This window comes from Anarhichas minor, unplaced genomic scaffold (genome assembly GCF_050575085.1).
Source record: "Anarhichas minor isolate MPS153535 unplaced genomic scaffold, ASM5057508v1 ptg000003l, whole genome shotgun sequence".
NCBI lineage: Eukaryota > Metazoa > Chordata > Actinopteri > Perciformes > Anarhichadidae > Anarhichas > Anarhichas minor.
The window spans coordinates 12,879,609-12,897,950 of NW_027466449.1; the positions used below are offsets into that span (position 1 = coordinate 12,879,609).

The 18,342-nt window shown below is 38.7% G+C and overlaps 1 protein-coding gene across 1 annotated transcript; it reads right to left on the bottom strand.

Annotated features, from left to right (window-relative positions):
* Positions 1-1,649: 1,649 nt before the first annotated feature.
* LOC142956887 (natural resistance-associated macrophage protein 2-like) lies at positions 1,650-18,000 on the bottom strand. The gene is made up of 16 exons (XM_076098664.1): positions 17,698-18,000; positions 15,798-15,887; positions 14,468-14,622; positions 14,179-14,301; positions 10,905-11,024; positions 9,970-10,076; positions 8,848-8,918; positions 8,699-8,766; positions 8,118-8,273; positions 7,856-8,014; positions 7,632-7,718; positions 6,783-6,902; positions 6,342-6,491; positions 5,813-5,886; positions 5,586-5,739; positions 1,650-3,931 (listed from the first exon to the last, which is right to left on the bottom strand). The coding sequence occupies exons 1-16, from the start codon at positions 17,738-17,740 to the stop codon at positions 3,824-3,826; spliced, it is 1,785 nt and encodes a 594-aa protein (XP_075954779.1). The 5' UTR covers positions 17,741-18,000; the 3' UTR covers positions 1,650-3,823.
* Positions 18,001-18,342: the final 342 nt, after the last annotated feature.

Genomic DNA, 18,342 nt, shown 5'->3' on the forward strand with positions numbered 1-18,342 from the left:
GGTAGGCTATTATTGTCCGGAAGTTGCTAATTGTAGGCTTTACATGTTACACTACAGAGGGGTACCCTTTTAGTTTACAAACATCAACTTCATATCACAACCTCAGATTAGTAAGGAAACCCAAATTTGTTTTGAGGCTTATTTATTAACCTTTCAAAGGATATATTCAGTCAACACTAAACCTACAGTTTGATGCATGTAACAGCAGATGGATGAACTCCAGAGGAGTTTTGTTGGTAGAAGTATCTCCATACCAACTGTCCTCAGTAGTACTTTATGTGTGGAGGTAACAGAGGGCAGAGTGAAACCAATGACCCAGGCTCTTTTTTATTTTTTTATTTTCTCTCTCAGTTTGCTTCCCTTAACTGACACAATAAGAAAATGAAACTGGAACTTGTTTTTGCCAGAAACCTGCTGGGGGACTTTTCTCTGGGAACTACTGCATTATGGCAATCTCCAAACATTTGTGCAACAGGCTCTATATGCAGTTACTTTACCATGGGACTGATGATCATTAACATTACAGTTACATCATATGCAAATATAGTATAAAAAGTATCATATTTAATCAACTATGTAGGTAATTATTTAGTTCTAAATCTAGGAGAAAAAATAACAAACATTTCTATTGTTTCTATTGTTTTTGATTAAAATAAATTGTACTCAGCTGCAGACAAATTCTGTGTATTTTATAATAATTGTTCACTATCTGAAGAGAACTAAAGCACATTTTGCATAAATAGAAGTGGTTTATAAATCATATTAGGCAATATGGTTAACCAGTGGGTCCCCAGATATTTACAGCATGGAGGTTCTTCAGTGCCTTCGTATTGTCTGAAACCTCTTGAGTAAATGAACACTGATGTTGAGCACCTGTGATGTGGAGTTGAGCAACAGCAGATATATGCAATATCTAAGCGCATTAAACACACGAGTGGTATAGAGAACACTAACTGCATACAGCCTTAAAACAGTTTAGATGAAAAACTCTGAAAGAAACAATAAAATCTATTTGTTAATAAAGGAATAACTACACAGTTGAACTAACCACTCTATCCATTCCAAACACATGTGGGCCCCTTCCACCACAAGCTCAGCCAGTGCCCACAGTGGCCACAATGCAAGACATAAACAAGAATGGCTCCGCTGTTTGCATTCCTGGTGTCGGGCGTTTTAGGGCAGCACTGACAGATCTGTGTAAAAATATATACAAAATAAGTATGGACCGCACAGCTGGAAAAAGTCATACGGTTTAGAGCTGATGCCACCGTTTACTAAATCAATTTGCCTGATCTCTGGTGCGTCTTGCCCTCTCCTTCTTATAATGTTGCGTTCCTCTGAGAAGAAGAGCAAAAGGAGAAAGCTGGCGTTTGAGGCCCTGAGCTGACGGTGCTGCCATTGTTGTACCTCTGGAAAAAGCTTTCCAAAACATGTGACTTCAAACATCAGGTACAAGTTAAACCTACATCCATCTTTCACCAGTTAACAGAACTAATGCATGTAAAAAAAACATGAGGGGAACGGAGAATTCAAGCCTACGTCTGGCACATTTCAAACCTGAAATTCATATTCACAGAGTGAAAGGAAAGTATATGATATGAAAGTTTATGCGAGTTTTTTTTTTGAATAACACAATTCCTGCATTCCTGTGCTGTAGTTTATTGTTTGTTCACTGGGATTGTTTACAATTAGATAACGAATTTAATGATTTTTATGATTGAAATTCATAAAAATCTGTCAGTTCTGGCAGGCAACAGTAATACAACAACACGGGGCTTTTGCTATTACAAATTCATCACGGAGATCTTTTTGCAAAAACATATCAGTGACTTATATCTGCAAATCTGTTACTTGCTGACACATTAAAGCAAATACACAAATACAACACTGTTAAAATAGCTTATCATATCATATTAATGCAAATCAATTGTAAATATGGGAGAAACAATTCAGAAATATTCTGTACAAAACTATTCAACAAGTTATACTGAATGTCAAAAAAATCTGTGGAGATGTTGACATTAATGGCAAAAATAACATTTACCCCTTACACATACACACACACACACACACACACACACACACACAAATACAAATACACTCCATATCCATCCATCTGGCGGTGTGGTTCTATTTCTACATATCACACCTGGGAATCCACAGCCTCATGCACTCTGCCATGCATTGCTACATCCAATCATGTTGATGACAAACTAGCTGTTGAAATGTACTTGCAGCATCTGAGCCTCTAGTAGGGCTGGGGCTGTAGGGTCTACAATCATGTGATTTGCTGGAAGCGCCCACCCTCCCTCACTGCCTCCTCTACCCTCCCACCTCTGCAGGCCTGCCCCTGAGTGGCCTCTGCTAGGCTATGTTTCCAGGAAAGGGGCCTACTGGACAGGCTGTGAGGCCTAGGCAGGGAGACATTGGCTCATTGAGAAAAACAAAAACAGAGAGGGGCGGTGGGAAGACTCTCCTCTCTTACATAACTCTGCCTCCATGACAGGAAAAGAAAAAAAAGAAAAAAGTTCCCCGCCACAATGCAAAGAAAAACCTGTCCCTCTACTGGGCTTGCAAATGCTGAAGCACTTCAGGACTGGAATTCAAGCAACACCGAAACCAGCAGTGCTTGCTTGCAGTTGCACAATAGTTGTAAATCTTCAGACATACCGCCACCTCAGGCATGTCAAATTTAAACTGATTGTACAGGAGCATAGCAGTCAAATCACTGCAGCCAATGATACTGTATTTGTTTGAAGAATGCTATTCCTGTGCAGCTGTAACAACAACAGAAAACGTGATGCAACTCATAAAACGTGATGTAACACACCTTGTCATTTAATGTGTTGTGTTGTTGTTCAGCTCTGGTGGTGAGACATTTACTGTATCAGAGGAGTGTCTTCGATGGCCTGCACTGCCTCCCTGTGTTCAAAAGAGAGACTGCACGGAGTCTTAAAGTGCACTGAATTCAGTTTCCCCAAACAAAAGTCTTCGTTTTGATTTACAAAAGTCTTATATATTTGACTGTCGAGAGATGTTACACACTTATAAATTACAGTCATTGTGTCATTATAGCTTATCTGTTGTGTTTTTTCATTGGTTATCTGGGTCCAGGTATTAATTATCTGGGTAATTAATTATATCATTAGAAAATGTACTTATATTACTGCTGCGAAGTACTTAAGAAATGTGGTATTCTAGGCCATATCGTCTCTACTGGTTTTCCATCATCGTACACAGATTTATTTTTGCCAAGTTATATTTGGTGGATTACCTTATTTTTCTCATGTTTATTGAGTTTTCATAATTCAATTAACCGTATTCTGTTTTGTAGTTTAGAAAGGGACCTTCATGGTGCACCGTGCCTGCAATAATAATAATGTCAGAATGTTATAATGTAAAACAGGGAGGTTAAGTTCTGAGGCGATGTATCACGTTTTGTTTTCAGTCTTCAGTTGTCCTACTGTTAAGGCGGGCATTAAAGTGGACTAGACGAAGCAGTACGCTCCATCTAGCAACTATCAGGTTTATACTTAACTCTAGTTGTAACCAGCGTTACAGTATAACCTCATTCACACCTGTAAACCAGTCAAGTTGACAAAACATATCTTAATTGTTTTGTAAAATCAGTATTTGGGCTGTGACTAAAGATACAGACATTGACAATACCAGTTTCTTGTTTACTAAATAAAAACATCTATTTAATTAATTTCTGAACTTGTATTATTATTAATAATACAGGCAAAGGAGGCTAAATGTGGTGGAAGAGAAGACCGTCGGGTTGCTCACAGCTGCACTTTTGAAAAAAAGGTCCATATGTGATTCAGGAGTCAAACTCTGGCCGCCGCTCGATCAGGATGGTTGTGTCGTTCCCTCTCCTGGTGGTCGGATCAAGGCAGGAAACTCCCAGAGCTATCAGACACAACCACGCCTGCAGCACAGACAGAGAGATTAAAAATGTATCAGTCCATTGATCAGACAAACATCACATATTCAGTATGAGCAAGCATGCAATCAACGTTTATGTATGTGGCACCTTTGACAGAAACCAGTCACAAAGTGCTTCACAGTCAATAAAATAAAATAAAAAAAGTAAAATCAAATAAACGATGAAAGGGGAAAAGAGAGAAAAGGCACAAGATAAAACATAAAATGCCACATGCTACAATGCCTGCCTGAACAGATGGGTTTTTAGCATTTTTTCCATTGAGACCAAAGACATCAAGATTATTGGGAGACTATTACAGCTTAGGGCTGCCGACTGGAAAGCACAATCTCCCCGATGCTTAAAATGTATCCGAGGTACATGTAAAAAACGCTGGGTAGAGGACTTAAGAGCTCAGGTTGTGGTGTTGGAGTGCAGAAGGTCTGTGATATTCTTGGCTCTATAAGTGAGCACCAATATTTTAAAATGAACTCTAAAATGAACAAGAAACCAGTTCAGAGGTTAAATTAGGCGTAATGTGTGACCATCTGTTAGATCGTGTTATGAGCCTAAAGGGAGCATTTTGGACGGTTCGTTAAATGGAGTATGGAGGCTTTATAAAGGCAGGTAAAAAAGAGAATTATAGTAGTCCAAATGTGATGAGATAAAAGCATTTATTGGCATCTCCCTTTCATTTCTCAACACAACAGACCCAAATTTGGCTATGTTTCTGGGGTGAAAGAAACATGATTGAGTCCGCATCTTAATGAGAGTATCAAAACTCATGGATTGGTTAAAAATCCCACTAATATTATGCAGAATAGACCCTGAAGATACTGATAAGGCACCAAGGTTCTGCCCGATCGCTGAGTGCATTTAACTGCACAAAATGATTTGCCATCTAGTTCTTAATTGGATTCAAACAGTTGTTCAGTACAGAAAGTTTATGAAGCTCATCAGGTTTTAATGAAAAAATATAAAATAAGATTATATGTTTAAGATGCAATGTCAAATGGTGAACTATGTTGCAACAATATTTTATTTTTCTTTAAATTTATAAAGAATTACCATCACTGCTGCGAAGTACTGAAGAAAATGTTGTATTCTACTATCGCTATTACGATGATTGTTTTTATTATTTGCTTATTATATTCTCCATTAATCGTTTGTTCTATAAAATGCCAGAAAATAGTGAGTTTTTTCAAAGATGTTTTGTCCAACCAACAGTCCTAAAATTGACATTTTTGGCATTGTTGCTTTAAAAAATGATTGATTATCAAGACAGATATGTTTTCTATTGACTAATTTATTAATCAACTAATTGTTTCATCTCTACGTCAATTATTTATCCCAGTGATCATGGATAATAAGATATAAAAGATGTTTTAAACTTCCCTAACATTATCCGATTTTTCCTGAAACTTTCAACCATCTTCGAATCCCCTGGCATGAGAAGGGTTGTCGGATTTTCCCAGTTATTAGAATAATAACAGACGGGTAAAAGCAGCAACAATATTGTAAATATCAACAGACCAGACAGCATTCTCTGGTTTTGTGACCATGCTCTGTGACATACTCTGACTGCACTTATAGTTGAAGATTAAGTCGCGGGAACCAGTTTTAAATTTCACAGTGAAGCAACAACCCTAATGTTACCTACCAAATATCCCACAAATGTCAGGTATGCTATGCAGAGGAATCCTGCCAGCACATACAGCCACACACTGTTGAGGGAGGTCACGAAGACCACGACGAAGTACATGTTGATGGCGATCACGATCACGATCACGAGTCCTCCTCCGATCTTAAACACTCTGCAGGGAAAAGAGGAATGAGTGTGTTTGAAGAGACAATTATCATTTGTCTTTATGATGTAGATAAACTTACAATCCGTTGGCAAACTCATTCATGAGAGATGGCATACTGGTAAAGGTGAGGATGGGAATGAGGGCAAATGGCAACTGTGAGAGAAGAATGAATATGTTATAATATTAAAATGTAGTTTATACCATTTCAAGACAGCAATGAACAGGTATTTCAAATAACAGTTAAAACAGATATTTCTTCTTATTGAGAGGGATTGGATTCCCCGAAACCCCCAAAGTATAAGGCACATTGCTTTGTTAAAGTACAGTTAAAAAGCTTTTATTATTGTGGCTACATGATTAAAAACAAGAACAAGAAATGTATTAGACCGTGAGATCCAAAATGTGGCTATTCCAAAGTGGAGCCAGTTATTTAACTCAGTCCTATTTGCTTGAATAAAGTATTTGAATCATATTAATGTGCTCCTTTTTGATTGAAAGAATGAGAACAAAGGGTGAAGTAAATGGTGATATGCAGGAAAGATGAGGCAAGTGAAGGTGGAGAGATGTTGGTGAAGCTGCCAGTGAACAAGCTTTCACGTTAGCCTGACCTGCATGCTCTGCAGCACGTTGAGGAAGTCATTCATGCCCGTCAGGTACTGCACGTCCTGGAAGATGGCCACCAGCAGGGTGGGAGTGATGGCAATGGAGCGGGTCAACAACACCCGAGCAAAACGCGACCAGCGCAGGTTCAAGAAACCCTGAGGACAGGAAAACACATCGTTCTGTGACATTTACAAGAGAACTGCACTTCTTTGTGACAGCAAAGCAAACAGTGTGCATATCTTTACCTCGCTCAAATTAATAAAGCATGATTCCACAAAGACATTTTGATGTAAAGGTACCAAAACTAGGCCACAACTAAAGAACTAAATGGGTAAAACAACTGTCTGATGTTTGATGGTGATGAAGTTAAACAACAGGGCTGACATTTCCACTGTGTTACATGTGTGTTTTTGTGCACACGGCTGATTCCTCCCTCTTCCACTAACCTCCATGACAAACTGGCCGGAGTACGTTCCAGTCATGGTGGAGCTCTGACCAGCTGCAAGGATCCCCACGGCCCAGATGTAGAGCGCTGCCGGGCCAAAGAAACAGCCGAGCACCACTCCCTGAAAACAGACACGCGAACACAGATGCTGGTCAACTCAACAGCGGCGTTAAACTCACCAGTAAAGTCCCACGCTGCGCAATAAAAACAGGAGAGGAATGAAATGTGAAAGGGGTCACTCATAATGAAGAAACTACAGAGAAGTATCACTTTTACTTCAACTTAAGAGCGTTTTAGCATCTTTCATCTCATTGTTTTGACAAGTACTCAACTTGCTCAGCAGACACAGAGACAGATATTTCCCTCAGGAGTTGGTAGAGAGCATAACATATTTTATCTTGTAATATTTATTAACTTTGCGAAAACCTGCATTCCAAACTGGGATGTTTCTGGGTTGTGTAGGCAGGGTTTTTGGAGATTAACTTGTACTCAATGGTGGAGGAAGTAGTCAGATCTTTTACTTAAGTAAGAGTAACCACAGTGTAGAAATACTCTAGTACAAGGAAATGTCCTGCATTCTAAAATCTTGAGTAAAAATACAAAAAGTACATTCCATCATTATTCATTTGTTGATTTTATATTGTGTTATCAATCAGAATCTGAAAAGTAGCTGAAGTTATGAGATAAATTAGTTATTAGTTATCTCCGTCTCTGTGGCTTCAATTCTGAGCGTTCTTTTATAAATCTGCCTCCACTACTTAACAGCTGACGAGAGCCTTGTAACTGATTTAATTGATATTGCTCAATCAACAAAATCCTACCTCAAGTTAATTTACTGAGCTGAACTTACCCCTTTGTAGAGGTTCACCTCTAGAGTTTCATTGTTCAAAGGGAAAAGATGTGAATGAGGACTTCCTGTTTGATTGCAGACGCTGTACTGGAATAAAAATAAAAAAAACACACGTCTGTATCAAAGCAGCCAAAGAAAAGAAACGCACACAATTTTTACCTTCTAAAAGACGTCATGAAATGTCACTCTTCTTAGATTATGAGAGCGGGTGCAGAGATACTCACCACCTCTTGGTTTGTGCGTCCATAGAAACCCTCCGCAAAGACAGCCACCACAAACACGTTGATGAGGAAAGAGATAAACAGCGCGATGGTCGACTCGATGAAGAAATATTTGTTGGCCTCTTTTACTTCTTTCTTGTTCGACCGATCCACCTCTCGAGACTGAGAGGACATTTGGACAGTTATGATGTTTTGTTGATACAAGTTTCATAAAGTTGATTAAAACAAAGGGGGAATGCCATAGACATCCAGCAGTTGATCGCACCTTGACAAGAGCAGAGTGGAGGTAAATGTTGTGAGGCATGATGACGGCTCCCACGATGCCGACGGCCTGAGCCAGCTGAACGGGCCCGCAGCCCTCGCAGTACGGCATGAACATCCCCTTCAGCAGCTGGCCTTGGTCTGGACTCACCGTCACATACTGCCAAAGGGAAAGCAGTGCATGTAGATGTTAATGATAAGACGATAATAATCAGTCCAGATTTGGATACACAGTGTGACCACAAAGTTGCTTCAGAAAAGGAAGTCTTATTGTAAAAAGCCTGTTTTGAACAAACAAACAGGATTAAACTGTTTCATAAAGCCGTCTTAGATCTGATGTGAGAAGATTAAGTCAAACCCAGTTTAAAAACATACCCGAGACATCAAGCTAAGATCTCATCAAGTCACAATGAAGTACTTTAATTGTTTTTTATTGTTATACTTCCTTATTCCAACTCTTTGAGGGCAAATTCATTGCTGCAACCCTCAAGTGACACCCAGAAAAACATAGATATGGGTGGAGGAGAAATGTTTAGGAAAACATGTTCTACTCAGCCCTGTCTGCAGATATGGGAATGCTTGTACCTCATATCCAAAGGTGATGGCCATGATGGTGATGAGCAAACCGAAAAAGGCTTCCAGCTTCCTCAGGCCTGCAGAGACAGAAATGAGGATGTTATATTTATTGTTGTTGTGGCGACATATTTCCCTGTAAGAGCACGACCACAACCTACCATACTTGTCTAAGAAGAGGAAGACAAACGTGTCGATGATCGTGATGAGGACACCAGCCCACAAGGGGATCCTATGGGTGAACACACACACACACACACACACACACACACACACACACACACACACACACACACACACACACACACACACACACACACACACACACACACACACACACACACACACACACACACACACACACACACACACACACACACACACACACACACAAGAGGTAATCAAGACATTTTTAAAGCGCTCATCAAACTGTGACTCCGTCCCAGAGGCAGTAGTGGAATGTAACAAAGTACAGTTTTGAGGTACTTGTACTTTACTTTTTTTTGCCATTTTAAACTTAAAATATTGTTTTTACTTCCCTGCATTTCTCTGACAGCTTTAGTTACTTTATAAATTAAGATTTTTACAAAACAGAAGAGCTTGTAAAATATGATGAACAGTTTTTTCTTATGAATTAAACTTTGAACCAACAGTATATACAAGTGCAGCTGAAACAATTAGTCAGTTAGTTGATTAACTGGCAACTATTTTGTTAATCGTTTAAGTCTTTTTCCGTTCAAAAACATGTCATGGTTACAGCTTCACAAATGTGAAGATTTGCCACTTTTCCTTTTAATTTTTCTAATGACTTCAATATATTGAATTGAATATATATATTAATAATATTGAGATTTGGACTGCTGGTCGGACAAAATAAATGTAGTTAAGATGTCACTTTGAGCTCTGGTTAAACAACAAACCAAACAATCAATTGGTTAATGGAGAAAATAATCAGCAGATTGATCCATAATGAAAATAATTATTAGTTAAAACCAACTCAATCAACTACTACAGTAAAATTATTTTACATTAATGCAGGAGTAATAATAATATAATCTAAAATAGTATGACAGTCACAGGGGACATTTTTCTACTTTTAATAAGTAAATAACATTCTACTGATTATACTTACATACTTTAACTGTAATATTTTCAATGCAGGACTTTTACTTGGAACAGAGTATTTTAACAGTGTGGTATTAGTACTTGTACTTAAGGATCTGAATAGTTAGTGGACCCCGGCCCAGCAGCCAAAAAATGGATGTTGTGTCTGTTCACATTACCTGCCGGAGGAAAGAAGGTTGAAAGCGATGGCGCAGCCGATGACCTCCTGCATGTCTGAGCCGATGATCGCCAGCTCCACCATCAACCACAGGATGATACGAGGCACCTGGACAGACGACACAGGTGTGATTATTTAGAGAAAAACACACCAAACTAACAACAGATTCACCAATATTCAAGATGAGAAATTCACACGAACATCTGGGCTCTAAAAGATAATCAACCGAGTCGAATGAAGCTGGTCAGACCTCCGTTCTATCAGGTTACAGTTTGAAGAAAAGATCAGGTGAGTCACTGGAAACACTTGAATTGTGTCTGAATCTGAATATCTGAAGCTAAATAATTAAAATTGTACAATTTAAAAAAATTAAAACCACATAAATTCAAATGGTTTTCAAGGAAATTCAGTGATATAAATAACACTAATTAGTGCCTTGCATTGGTCCCTTTTTAATTCATAGTCAGTGAAATGCTCACAGCTTTAAACTTTAAACTAGATTATGTACATGAACACTGACTGGACCGACTGGGCAATCAGAAAATGCTACTTTCATGCCGCTCCCTGTAATTGTTGCTCACATGCATTGGAGCCTCTTAAAATGTGTCCAGCAGAAACACAGCAGTTAAGCTCCAGAGAACAAAAGGGCTGGTCACATGTTTTTTCAGCCATGTGGTTAACAGTTCCACTTCAGGAAGCGGAGGCATTTTTACACGATAATTTACAAGTCACTCTGGATTTAAATGTAAACATATTTTCTCAGTTTTGAAAACTATTTCCAAGCGCTACTTCTGCTTATAGCCTCCCAGTTAGATCATTTCTGCATTGCTGCTGATTATTGGGGAAGCTTATCATTAATGAAAACAGCGACCACAGTGAGTGTTAGCAGGCGCTGTAGATATTTCATGGAAACAGCAGAGATTACTGATATCTCACCGTGTGGTACTGGCGGTTGCAGACCTCGGCCAGGTGCATCCCGGTGACGACGCCGAGCCGAGCCGCCAGCCGCTGCAGCAGCAGACCGGTGATGGTGGCTGTCAACAGCACCCAGAGGAGCTGACAAGACCAGAACAAGAGACAGGCATCGTCTGTTAATTGGCCCTCTTCATGAGCTCAAATGAGGGTCAATACGTTTGTGAAATGACGTTAACAAATAATTCAAGAGTTTATACTTGTAAATCCACCTCTGTTAACCTGTGAAGAAAGTCTTGTGAATGTTTTGCTAATTTTATTTACACATTTATTATATCAACAGACCTTTCTCATGGCAGACATTTTAATCATGCCATTCGTGTTTGCGTGCATCCATGCGTTCGTGAGTGAGTGTGCACCTCTGTGTCTGTCCGCGGCAAATCTCGCATTCTGCTGCAGCAAACTATTTGAAATAATTTTGGGTGGCCAGTTATGGCTGCATGCATACTCAAGGAACTCTCGTCGTTGCGGTGACTCACACTTTCTCAAAAACACCTTTTACGGCCTGTTTTATACTGCCATTGACTGCTGACTCCTCACTCACTGGGCCGGTTAAGAGCAGCGACCACCAGCTGCTACTCTGCGCTTAGAGACACAGTGATAAAAACAACAGTGTGTTTGGCTAACTGCTAACAGAACTACCAGTTCACACACTGCTGTACCTCTCAGCAACTCAGCAGCTGCTATGCGAGTACACTGCTTGGTGATTTTGATTTTGTTCTAGGCAAGTTTGTACAACCTGATTTGTGTGGCTTTTACGACGGCCTACAGCCCATTAGTGTCAAGAATCTGTACATTCTTTCCTCTTTGTTTCAACTCTTACTTTTTTTCTCACACAAAAACAGGGCTTTGCCACAGTGTCTTTAACTGCTGGCTTTGTGTTTCAGTGTGTACGGGAAAAACAGAGCTTTCACCAAACGATTGTGCTCTGAGTTTCTCTGAAAAGTTAAGAGGGACTTATTGTCGCCTCAAATCTTCTCTGCGATCACTCCGTTTTTTTGCCAGATCGATTAATGTACTACCCACTCTTGGCGTTTCAGCCTTCGTTCTCAGGTCCGCCTGCCTCTCGCCTACTTTGTTTGCCCCGTTGCTGAACTCTGCCTTGAACTTCCTACCAAGTAAACGATTTCTTTCAACTGCTTTACCTCCTGCAGTTGAGTGTGCAGAACAGTTTCAAGGAGCTGCTGTCATCGACCTGGATTTATGTTGATTTCATCAGACAATGTCCCGATTATGAAATTATTTCATCAGCGCAGCAGCTCTGTTGTGACTGCTTGTTAATCAAAGACGATTAAATCACTATCAACTACTCGTTCAGTTTTCTGAAAGAGAAAAATTTATAAATGAGAACAAATATATTGTGAATTTGGCTGCATTATAACACAAAGTAATCACAGACAGCAAGAGGAATGAAGTGAAAACAACTTTCTGTCATCTCTGACTTTCTCTGTGATTTATTATTTTATATTTAAATATAGCCGAGGCAGTTTTGCTGTTTGCCAACTGAAAAGAGGGCGAAAAACAAGAAGAGATGTAGCTGGTTTTTTGTTGGACATGTGGTTTCTCTGTGGACTAAGGTCGCTACAAAATTTTTTTAATTAGACGGCTTAATGAAGAGTTAGTCCGAGTCTAATTTGTGCAATCATTTCTTGACACATTCTCAAGTCCTTCCTACAACTTGAATTCCTCACTCAAACTTTACAGGTTTACATAACATTACATGCGATTGGTCATTTCAGATGTTGCATACTTCAGTTATTTTTTAATGTGAAAAATCTCAAAAAGATGAATGAAGTGTTTAGTTCTTACGTCATGCTGCTAGGGAAGTTTAACTTTCACTCATGTGCGACTCTGTTTCAACACAATAATAATATCCTGATAGAAGACCAGATATTGTCTGGGACAGTTCTCTTGTCTTTCTTTTAACACTAAAGTGTTTTAAAAAACGCTTTAGCTGTTTCCAGAGTAGATTCATCCCAACAATATTGGGACGTTAAGTACTTTATAGACACAAATAATTTGATTTGATTTGCTAATATTTTGCAGCCTTAACTGGAAAACTGGACAGTCAGGCTTTCAGGCTGGGGGCTCGGTCACTTTCTGTGAATATTCACTCCACCTCTCATTCACTTTATTCAAAGCTCCTGTGACTAACGACTTCAGGAATGTGCTTCCAGTGTTTGCAGGACAAAGTTCCCCTTTATTAAACTTTGACCTGCAGTACCGTGAGACTCTCTAATGTCGAGCCAGTTTGAGATAGAATGAAAGTGACCTGTCCTTCGAGAAGTATTATTGTTAGTATAGTTTACTTGACTGAATGGTGACAGATTACAAACAGCAGAGTGAGAGGGAAGCTGCATGTCTGGCAGTGATTAAGGACACAATGAAGTGATCGCTAGGAAGTTGTGTCATTTTTCAACTTGTTGAATTACATTGTTATCCTACCAGTCAAGTTATTTCCAGCAGCTTATAATTATAACCCAGCCCACATTATGTACAGTCTTTCCTGTTTAAAGGCATGCCGACAACATGCAAACCAATCTTATCCTGTCAGGTCTACAACTACTACTGTAATAGCATTATGTGATTGGAAGTGACAGTTGTAGGTAATATTTGTTTTCACAGATTTTAGCAGCAGTAGGGCTGTAAATCCAATAGAATTGTTTATTGACTGTCAGTGAAATTATTTTTGCTGTCCAAATGAATGTTTCTGAGACATCTGCAATTAAAGGTAAAGCTTTATTTTAGGGATACATTATTTCCTAACAGAACTATGTAATTTGGTTGAATTGTGGTGTAAATTTAACTATAAGGAAAACAGAGACTGCTTTTTAAGTTACTTTAGTAGTTAATAGTGTTTTCTGGAAACTTTATTCTTCATATATGTTGGATTATATGTTTACCTCAGGTGACCCGCTTTGTCTCTATTTTAACTATAACAGATGTGTAGCTTTTTCATGAAACATCAAAGGACAGAAATAAAGCATTACCTAATTATAAACTAAACTAGTTATTGAAGTTTCTGCTTAACACATGAAGAGCTTTGCCTCATGTGACACATAACAGTAGAACACAGTTTGATTATTTTATGTAATCATATGGTGTTGTATCAAAAAATATCCACTTAATATCATGCAAATTCATTCAAGCACACATCAAGTCATTCCTAATCAACCAAGAATAAAGTGAACACAACAGTCAGTGTCAGTTATTGTCGTCCAAGCATTACTTTAGTTACCTTGAAGCCAGCTTTAGCACCAGACTGCAGGTCAGACTCGATGTTACCTGGGTCCAGGTAGGCTATGCTCATCAGAAACCCCGGCCCACTGAAGGCCCACAGCTTGCAGAAACTAAACCCCCCCTATAGGATACAGAAACACAAGCTGTGACACTGACATCTTTACATACTATACTGCATGCTGATGGTTATCAACCTATCAAAAGCAAACAGCGGTCTAAACTGGAAATTGTCATGACTTTTAATACAGGCTTTCTTATTTGGCCCTTTTCATGGACTCATGGATTACCTCGCTGTCCTCCTCAGGAACAGGGACCCTCTGTTCAAAGTAAGTACTCGAAACAGGCTCATTCTGTTTCTGGAGGAAGACCGAGGGGGAGGGGGCGGACGCTCCGTGTGTGTGTGTGGTCTGGATCACTGCTTTCTCTTCCTCCATGTCATCGGCTGAAATGTGACAGAAAACATGGTGAAATAACAAGAACTAATCCCCACAAGGACTCGAGTTCAGGTTTATTGTCATATACATTAAACAGTTTCAATGTTTTACATTCAAATGCAATGAAATGCATCTGCCCTGGCTCTCTCACCTCTTTAAAATGATAAATGATATGGTCAATAAGAAACAACAACAAGAAGAAGAAATTCTACAATAATAGACAAATAAATAATAACAACAACAACAATGATAATAACTTTGGGTTATCAAAGTGCTTGTGCGTGATTCATGTCACACACAGATCATACACGGCAGTAAACGCACAGTGAATGACTCCAGCACATTTACACATTTGATGACAGCAAAAATATTGTAAAGACGTCGTCTCTGTTCATTAGCAGAGTGCTAATTCATCTAGTACTCTTATTTGATTTGATCTTAATTGATTTATTTCTGTTTTTTTATTGTTATTGTTTGTTAAAAATAACTACCGTATTTTCCGCACTATAAAGCGCACCGGATTATAAGGCGCACCTTCAATGAATGGCCTATTTTAGAACTGTTTTTATATATAGGGCGCATAGAATAGAATAGCGTCGTAAGCGTGTCTCTTGAAAGGTGCCATTTTGGGGTCTTTATACACACAAGTGGTGTTGGACTAGGAGTAAGCACAGTACCGGTGTTTACCGCGGTGCGGCTTTGTAGTTTACCAGTCGTACTGAAACATTTTGACAGAGCGCCGTGTACAACCAGTATGGATCAACCAATTAACCAATTGATCCATATATAAGGCGCTCCGGATTACAAGGCGCACTGTCGTTTTTTGAGAAAATTAAAGGCTTTTAAGTGCGCCTTATAGTGCGGAAAATACGGTACAGTGCTTTTTTCTTTTCCCTTGTTAAAAACTCTGAATTGCCTCTGTGATTGTAACTTTCATGGCAATCCATCAGATAGTTCTCGAGAGATATTTCAGTCTGGATCAAAGTGACGGACAATCGCTAACAACTAGGATAATGCTCTAAATATAGCTGCACGGTGACAAGTTCTTGGTAAGTGAAGGCAGCCAGATGAAGAGTATTGGATGAACAGAGATACATCAGTGATACAATGAGTTTGTTGTGTGTCAGGGGAGCCACCTCTCCTGACACACAACAAAAAGTGACGACAAAACAAACATCCTCACCTTGTCCTCCAGTCTGTTCTGGCTCCTGATCTGTGGGAACACTGGGAGGCAGAGAGGAGATGTGGATGCTCTCAGGAGGGGGGTCTCTGACTGGAAGCAAACAGGTTATTATAATGAGATTTAAAAGATTTAGGTGCACAGAACAAAATCCTTCACACACAGAGAACCATCAGAAAGAAGTGCAAAGATAATCATTATTGTCAGTCACAGGCCTTCTTTGCAAAGTAATAATAATGCCACCTTTGCAGTGACAGTATTTTGGGTTTCTAAGTGGTCACTTGTGTGTGCATGACAGTGGTGGAAAGTAACTAAGTACAGATACTCAAGTACTGTACTTAAGTCCAATTTTGAGGTTGAGGAATTTCTTTTACACCACTACAATTTGGGGGCATATATTGTCGTATTTACTCCTCCACATTTATTTCACAGCTTTTGTTACTTTGCTGATTTAGAATAATACAAAATATCATGAACTATTAAATTCTGATGTAATATTATAAAATACCCGCCAATGTAAAGTACTCCAAATGAGCCCCAGCTTTACCAGCTGCAACATTCAAGTGATTTCACACATTCATAAATGAAAAATTATAATCCATTGTTCCAGTAAATCTCTTTTTTGTTTTGACATTTTATAAAATTGCTTTTTGTACTTCTGTTTAGACGCTAAAGTGCATTTCGTTGTCTCAGCACTTATCTTAGTCTTATCTAAGATGATTGAGGTTGAAGTTTGCATTGATGTTGATCTGGACTGAATGTAAGAGGTGTCTCCAATGTAAACGTGAGGGGGGAAGAACATTAAGAACGTGTTTACATATTATTTAGTCCAGTTCAACAACCTATATCGAGAAATTAAAACTCTGATGGTGGCATTCAAAACTGCACATTATTAACTTTGTAAAGGTGGAATCTATGGCTGAGCTGTTTAATGGGATTGCATTCGAGTGGCCTAGAGTGGCCTCTGAGTGCAGACTCAACTATTAATCAATTAATGAAGAAAAATACAAACTTCATGAGGTTTTAAAATTAGATTCTGACACCCTGACATCCTCTACAAGCCCAGAACCACAAGATTAGGGCCCATTTTAGTTGCTATTATACTTTAATGGTGCAAATATCTAAATAGAAGTGCAATCAAACAGATTGCAACCAATTAGCCTAATATGGAGTGAAATCTAGGACTTCTGTGTTCTCTGTTGATAAGCCAGCATCACTTCAACAAAACAGTAATATGTTCCTTTAAGAACTTTATGGGGGATGTTATGTTATAAACCAATGGAAACTATGGATGCCATTAAGAATGAGGAGGTCAATCGGAACTGTTGTTACACTATAAATCATATGTTAAATGTTTTATCAAGGGACATGCGAGGAGAAAGTCACATCTCAACATTTGATAAGAAGATTATAAACTGTGGATGAAGTAAAACTACCGACACTAAAATGTAAAAATACTCTGCCACAAGTAAAAGTCATGCATTAGAAATCTTAGCAAAATAAGGAGCATCAGCTGTTAAATATATTTATAGATAACAAATTGTGCAACACAATTATATATATATGCAATTTCTTACACACAAATTAATATTCTTAAAAAAAAAAAAAAAAGTCTAATATTTGCTTTTTTGTAAAACATTGGATGATCTTACCTTTTTGGACTAAAAACAATAATTTAAATCATTTTGTCGTAAAATCTTAATTTGTATTAATAATTATTTAATTGTTGGTTAACAAGTACGCTACACGAGTTAAATGTAGAAGTAGAAGTAATAAAACAGCATACAATGAAACAAGTAAAATACAAGTAGGCCTACCTCAGATTTGTATCTACAGCACATGAGTGAATGTTACAATTCATCACTGCTGGATTTAATTACAACACTGCTTGAGACACACTCACCTGACCGCAGGAAGGAAAACATCTTCTTCTTCTTCTGTGACATTAATAGTCTCTTTAATCTGTTCAAAACTTCCAAAACACCAAACGGAACAAGCAGCTACATTCCGGTCATAATATGGTTCACTTTGTTCTCCTCCTCACTTCCCTGTGTTAAATTTTCACTGAGGAGTTTCCGGAGAGCACGAGCATCCGGCAGGCTGGACACATATGTTGAACATCGTCACTCCGAGTGAAAAGTTGACCCACCTGACAGGTGAGGGTGAGGGAGGAGGAGGGGGGGGGCATGGGGGAAACTGTCTGAGGACAAAGTACAACCGATACAAGTTTCGCAAATGAACCAGGTGTCATGTTTCTATCACGTGACACGGTTCACACAGTGAAGCAGTCTGAGCTGACCCTGGATCAGGAGGAAACGAGACTCGCTGTTATAGATTCCAAAATAAAAGCACACATAAGACAGACCAATGTCTGTATAGAAATATACTATATAATACCATCGAAGAATGATTAGTTTAGTTGAGTTATATGATCCTTGTTTATTTTTTTGTTCAATCAATTCATTTTGTATATCCCTAAATCACAAATTTATAATAAACCCAAACCAATCGATCATAAAAAAGTCAGTTGTGGCTCTACTTTGGATTT

Excerpts from the sequence above, each read along its gene's own strand:
- LOC142956887 (XM_076098664.1), bottom strand. The coding sequence starts at position 17,740 with ATGTCACAGAAGAAGAAGAAGATGTTTTCCTTCCTGCGGTCAG. Across the intron at positions 10,077-10,904 it reads GCAACCGCCAGTACCACACG|GTGCCTCGTATCATCCTGTG; the intron begins GTGAGATATCAG and ends TCGTCTGTCCAG. Across the intron at positions 6,492-6,782 it reads CCGGCCAGTTTGTCATGGAG|GGTTTCTTGAACCTGCGCTG; the intron begins GTTAGTGGAAGA and ends TCCTGTCCTCAG.